Below are 6,122 nucleotides of genomic sequence, written 5' to 3' on the forward strand. Positions count from 1 at the left end.
CCTAATATCTCCGTGAATGACAGCCTCCTGCCCTGTTCCCAATATCAATAAACAATTTTCTTAGCTTTTTTCTTAGTTGTTTCATAGAATCATTAAGGTTGGAAAAGACTTGTAAGATTGTCAAGTCCAACTGTTTCCATTCAGTCACCAAGAAAGTGCTCAAAAGCCCTTCTGAGAGGTCCTTTTCCCTGGAACTGATAGGCTGTTTGAACCACAAAATAGATTTAAAAAAAAAAATTCCTAATTTTGATAGTGTTTTCCATGCTGAAGGAGCAAGGTCTCACATGATTCCATTCCTCAAAAGCTGCAAAAACTCCAGCTTTGAAATAACGTGTCTGAATGGAAGATATTGAAAATACACCTTTTTTGGTGTTGTTGGATTTTGAATAGAGAAAATGCTCGGACCAAGTGCAATTTTGGGATATAAGGGAGCATTTAACAGTAAATTTGTGCAGTTCCAAACATTGAACAGGCTTCTGCGTTGGAGGAACTGTTCATCCTGGAGGGTCACAGTTTACTATTCTATTTGAAAGGTCAGCTGCAGATGGAAATGTGACCAAAATAATACTGGCAAATAATGGACACATGAAAAAAACCCTCAAACAATTACTGCAGTTGATTCACAGATGATTCAGAAACCAAGAAGCCAAAATTGCAATGAACAGCTGGCTCCATGAATGAAATTTCCGTTTGGGAACAATGTAACAGCTCCAGCCAAATAACTTTGGACCTCCTGACCTCCCTGCCCATTTTCTCTGGTCACCTATTGCTCAGAACCCATTTCTTTAAAAACCTCGTGGGCAAAAAATATTTTGCACATTTAATCTAATAAAACCAGTGCCCCTGGTTTATATGTGCACAAATCATCCCAAAGGAAAACAGGATTCCCTCACTCCCAAAATAACCTGGTTAAGGATGTCTCCAGGTTTGGGTTACAAGGTTTTTTGAAAGCTCTCCAGGATTCACAGTTTGGCTCTGAGCAGAGTCAGATTTATTTTTTTTTTTTTTGTGTAAATTGTGACAACAATAAAAATTTCTTCCTTTACAAATATTTTTCAATGCAGGAGGTAAATTGCAGTTTCCCAGGGAGACTTATTAAATCATTTTAATGATAATATTCAGAAACGAAGTAAGGGGAAATATTCAGAGTTCAGCTGAGGAAACATGAAGGTCAGCAAAGATGAGGAAAAACCTCAATGGAATCACAATTTGCCTCCAAAAAATCCCAGATCTGTTCTATTATTTGTGCCTGAAACAGGTCCCTGAGCTTGTGTCAAAGCACAGTTCTCTGTTAATTCATATTCTGCATGGACACCCCCGAGACAACACGTGGGCTTTATTTCAGCCTCCCATCACCAGGTCTGTCCCTGGCAGGTATTCCCAAACACTGGCCATAAACCACCTTTCCTCTGGAAAAAAATACACAGCCAGGAGGAATTTAGAATCCTCCAGTATTTCTATTAAAGACCTGGAAAATCACAGATCATTGGTGATCAAAGTTGCAAATATCAGACTGAAGGCAGGTTAAATAATCTGAAGGATAAAACCAAAACAGCAGGAATAATATTCTCCTGCTACTGACTCTGGATTAGTCATTGTGGTGCTGGTGTTTGCAGTACTGGAAAATTGTTGCAAAGTTAAAGAAGATGCACAATAGTGACTAAAGGACTGGAAAGCAGGGAATTAATTGCAAGACTTGTGTGCCTGGAGATCCCAAAGGGGAGGCTGAGGCTGCTCTGCTCATAGGTTGCTCTGAGGATATGTGGGACAGAAATCTCCCAGGAGGTGTGCTGACCTCAGTATTGATGACAGCTAGCTGGAGGGTAAATAAACTGTTGGAAGAGCATTACCAGCAGCTGTGAAGAATTCTTCATTTCTGGAAAACTTTAAAAGAAGGCTGGAAATTTTTCTCAAACACTTGATACAGTTGATAATGGAATAAAATCCAGACTGGTCATTTTTCCCAATGGACATGTGGGTGCCTTGCTAATGAATTGAAGCCCACTCTGAGGTAGCTGCCTCCCTCTGTCCTTTGGGAACAGCCTATGGACTCTGTGGGGGCTGCAGAACAGCAGCTGCAAATCACTAAACTTGATAAATGTCCCTCTGGCTGTAAAATACATGGATTAGCTAAAAGCTGGAGGCCTAGATCCTAAAAGATGGAAGCCCAGCCCTCCTTCTCTTCCTTCATCCCACTGTGACTGCCAGGTTTTTCTTCTCACTGATGTCCCTCTTTCTTCCTTCCATTCCCACTTGACCCCTCCTTGCCAACCAACACCCTTGCCAGGCACCTGATAAAATTCTCTTGGCCAGCTCCTCCTCACCACACCTGCTCCTCATTCTGCATCCAGCATTTTTGTGGATACATTCCTCCTGCTATAGACTCAGATATTTTGGACTCAGACAACAAAACTCTCCCTGCCTCTCCCTGCCCCCTCCCCTCAGGCCTGTGTCCTTCCAGGGGTCCCACGGGGGTGTCTGTGGCCCATCTCCCATATGGCTCCGTGTTGCTGAAAGCACCTCCATCTGTTATCCCTCTATCCAAGTGACTCACAAATCAGCTCTTCCACCTCCAGCCTCTGATTCTCCAACTGCAGGGAACACACAGCATTTGGTAGGACAGAAAGCATCTCTCTGAGAAAGCAGAGGGGCTGCCAAAACATGCTCTTGGTGGGTAAGAGGATGGAGACCAGACACCTCCCTCCTTACAAGGGTTTGAGCAGAAGGGGGAAAAAAAAGCATTTTCTGTTTTCCCTCGACAAATGTTCCTGTCAATATAAGCAATTCTAGCTGAGCTTGCCAGATCAGTAGCACCTGGATTCATGTCTGCCAGGAAAAACAGTCCTTTGAAGAACTGCAGGTTGAAAGAGGAAGATATATCCTGAGGGGAGCAGACTTTGCCTCTACAGGGCTCCTTATCTGAAGATCAACATGTAAATTCCTGTCCTACTCCTGTACTATCTCTCTGGGTCATTTACTCCTTAGTTCCTATTGAATTTGAGCTTCACATCAAAATATGGCAGAAGAACATATGAATAAATATACTTTCCAGTGAGTAATTTTGCAGGAAACGCAGCTCTCCACAGCACCATATTTCAATTGAAGTGCAAACCAGATGATACTCTGTCTCCAAGAATGGATATAATGAAGATAATTTCTTGCCAAATACTGGGGTGTCTTTCAAATATTAACACCATGTTTTCTGCAATATTTCAAGGAATCAAGACAGTATTTCAGTTCATTCATCAGGGGTGTCACACTTCTGAGTCAGCAATTGAACAAACCAAATGTAACCATCCCCAAACATCATTCTAGAAGTCATGGGCATGAAAACATTCTTTTTAAATTAAAAGCTGGGGAAAATTGATGGAGAAATCCACATGTGACACCAAGATGCTGTTTATGCACATGCAATTCTGGAAGATGCAATCAGACCTGACTGGCTGGGGCTTCCACTGAAGTGATACAAGGAGCAGAAGCCTTGGGTCAGTTCTGGCTTAAAAGGGGAATTTAGTGGATGAAGTCAAAATTTCAGATTCTTTTTTCCCCTTTATATACAGCAGGTCTTGAAAGTCAAGCTGTCAAACAATTTTTTTTTCATTTTTATTTATTTTTTTTAATTTCAATTTTCCCCATGGCCATTTCTAAACAGTCTTTTGGCCCAGACACGCCAGAACAAAACCTAGCACCACCATTGCCTCTTCTTACAGTAACTGGTTGCTGCTTCAGTTCCAAATCCAGCACTGCTGCTCCAAGTGCCACTGCAGATTTGGAAGCTCAGAATCCTACAAAGTCTGCCAAAAGTGGGCAAGGACAGATGGTGCCACTGAGTGTCTGCCAGGCTGTGAGCAGCAGAGGGGAGCTCTGCTCCCTCTGAACGTGACAGGCAAGGCACAGCCACGGGAGTGGATTTCTCAGATCATCTCCCTACACCCTTTAAGGTGATGGGCATGGAAGTCCCTGTGTTCCAATATTTACAAAACCGTGGGCAATGCCACCATCCCTGTACTCACATTATCACTGGGAGCTGGAGACATTTACCCAAAATTACCCCAAAAGGCAGTGGAGCACCTGGGCAGGGAACGCTCCTCCCCGCTCTAAGCAATAAATCACATTATCTTCTTTCCACTAAATCTATCCCCAGCCACGCAGGTTTTGCATCCCCCTTCTCCCCAGCCAGGCTTCCCTTGCTGCCCTGGGAAGTTTTTTTGGAAAAGCGGTGACGATGCCACAGCAATGCCCTCTCCCTGCTCCCAGCGTGCTTCCCAAGCTTCCCACCGCAGCAGCTAGGTGGCAAAAGTTCCGTCCAGCCTGGCAAACTTAATGATTTCTTTTTATGAAGAGCCAGCCTGCGGATCCAAACACTCCTTATTCTAAAACGATACACACATGTAAGGAAAACTCCTCTTTCACGGGGAGCGCACCCGGCTCTCCCTAAAATCCCCCCAGCCTTACTCACATCGTATTTCTCCGTCATTTTCAGATGCAGAGCGCGCTTCCAGAGGGTCCTTGCACCGCCCGAATCCGGCAGCAAAACTAAGACACACAGGGCTGCAGCGAAGATCTTCTTACAGAAATGCATCTCTGGCAGCACCCCAGAACGCATCTTCCCAAGGAGAGATCCACCAAGGAGCCCGGCTCTCGGGATCCAGGCGGTTCGGAGTCTTGGCAAGGAGGGAGGGAGCCGGGGAGGGAGGAGAGCGAGGGCTGAGCGCTGCCGAGAGCCGCTTTTCCCTGCGCAGCTTCTGGGAAAAAAAAAAAAAAAATGAAAAAAAAGGAGCCCACAGGCAGAAGTCAGGAGCTGCTGTTGAACTTCTTTAACTTAGATCAGGTTCTCGGCTCACATGTTCACACAAAGCACATGCTCTCCTCGAATGATAGATGGGAAGATTACTTGGAAAGATTATTTTTAGACCTTTGTTCCCGACATCTGGCATCCTCAGAGAGCCCCATTCAAAGCCAAAGCGTGGGATCAGATGACAGCTGCCGCAGGGGGAAATAAAGGTCTTGGAGGGGTGGGCTCGGCAGCTTTTAGCAAACAGCTCACCCAAACTTGCCGAGGGACTGGGCTCTCCTGTGTGCTTCCCACCGTGCCCCGAGCCGTGGGTTTACATCATGTTTTGACAAAGTGATAACTTCATCTGGAGATGACTGGAAGGAAATGACTTAAAGACACGATAAACGTGCTTTAAGGGGCTTTAATTAGACCAACTTGACGTTAGCTCTCTGCAAATGGTTTTGAAGACGGGGAAGATGTGGCCACTAGGAAAAAACAAATCCATGTGCATGGGTGGGGAATAGGGAAGGAAGGTGGTTTAGAAATGACATGACCAAATAGAAAGCAAGGAAGGGGACATGAGTCAGGCTGTGCCTGACAATGGGAGAGACGGAAGGAGTGGACGTGGGGTTTCAGACAACTCCATGGACACTGAGGCACCCACGTGTCTGAAGGACAAGAATGGACTCATGAAGTCAGGCTGGAAGCATCCCAGCGTCCTGCCTGGGACGGAGGCAGAGGCAGGTGCTGAAGAGAAAGTATGAGAACAAGGCAACTGTTACTCCTGTGTGTATATACGTACATATGAATGTATATACCTGTATATGTAAACCTTCAGGAGTGTTGTTCAGGGCTTGCTGAGCCAAATGTAGGGGCTGTTTATTTTATAGTTCCCTCTGAATTTCTCCTCCAGCAGCTTGTCCAGCCTCTGAATGAAGGAAGAAATGGAACCACAAAGCCAGTGGAGATACAGGCACCAGGCCCTGCTTGCCTTCAGTTTACGCAGTCCTGCTGAGCAGAGTGGAGGCTTGCTGGATCCATTAGATTTATTCTATAGTTACTCTAAAATGATTCTGAAGAGGACTGTTACACCCTGTGGACAAACACAAAAAAATTCTTCCAATTCTTCCATATACCTGAAAGCAGTGGCAAGTCACTTTGATCCCACTTTGATCCAATACCTGCACGTAGGTGGTAGCCAAAGGATTTCATCTCCCAATTTGCCAGAATATGGTGTTGGGAACTTGGAAAGAGAGTGAAGTGTGGTTTGAAAAGCTCTGTATTTAAGGAAATATGTTTTTGGTTTATTTAGAGTTCAGGTGTTTACAGGGTTTCCAGCAGCACC

General features: G+C 44.9%; 1 protein-coding gene across 1 annotated transcript in view; it reads right to left on the reverse strand.

The window, feature by feature from the left end:
* WFDC1 (WAP four-disulfide core domain 1) overlaps nucleotides 1-4,977 on the reverse strand; it is a 16,172-nt gene extending 11,195 nt beyond the window's left edge. Inside the window, exons 1-2 of the mRNA XM_017821029.1 lie at nucleotides 4,916-4,977; nucleotides 4,460-4,745 (exon numbers count right to left, since the gene is read on the reverse strand). Coding sequence (XP_017676518.1) covers nucleotides 4,460-4,745; nucleotides 4,916-4,953 — 324 coding nt within the window. The 5' untranslated portion in view covers nucleotides 4,954-4,977. The remainder of the gene's footprint in view (nucleotides 1-4,459; nucleotides 4,746-4,915) is intronic.
* Nucleotides 4,978-6,122: the final 1,145 nt, after the last annotated feature.

This window comes from Lepidothrix coronata, unplaced genomic scaffold (genome assembly GCF_001604755.1).
Source record: "Lepidothrix coronata isolate B3197 unplaced genomic scaffold, Lepidothrix_coronata-1.0 Scaffold87, whole genome shotgun sequence".
Classification (NCBI taxonomy): Eukaryota; Metazoa; Chordata; class Aves; order Passeriformes; family Pipridae; genus Lepidothrix; species Lepidothrix coronata.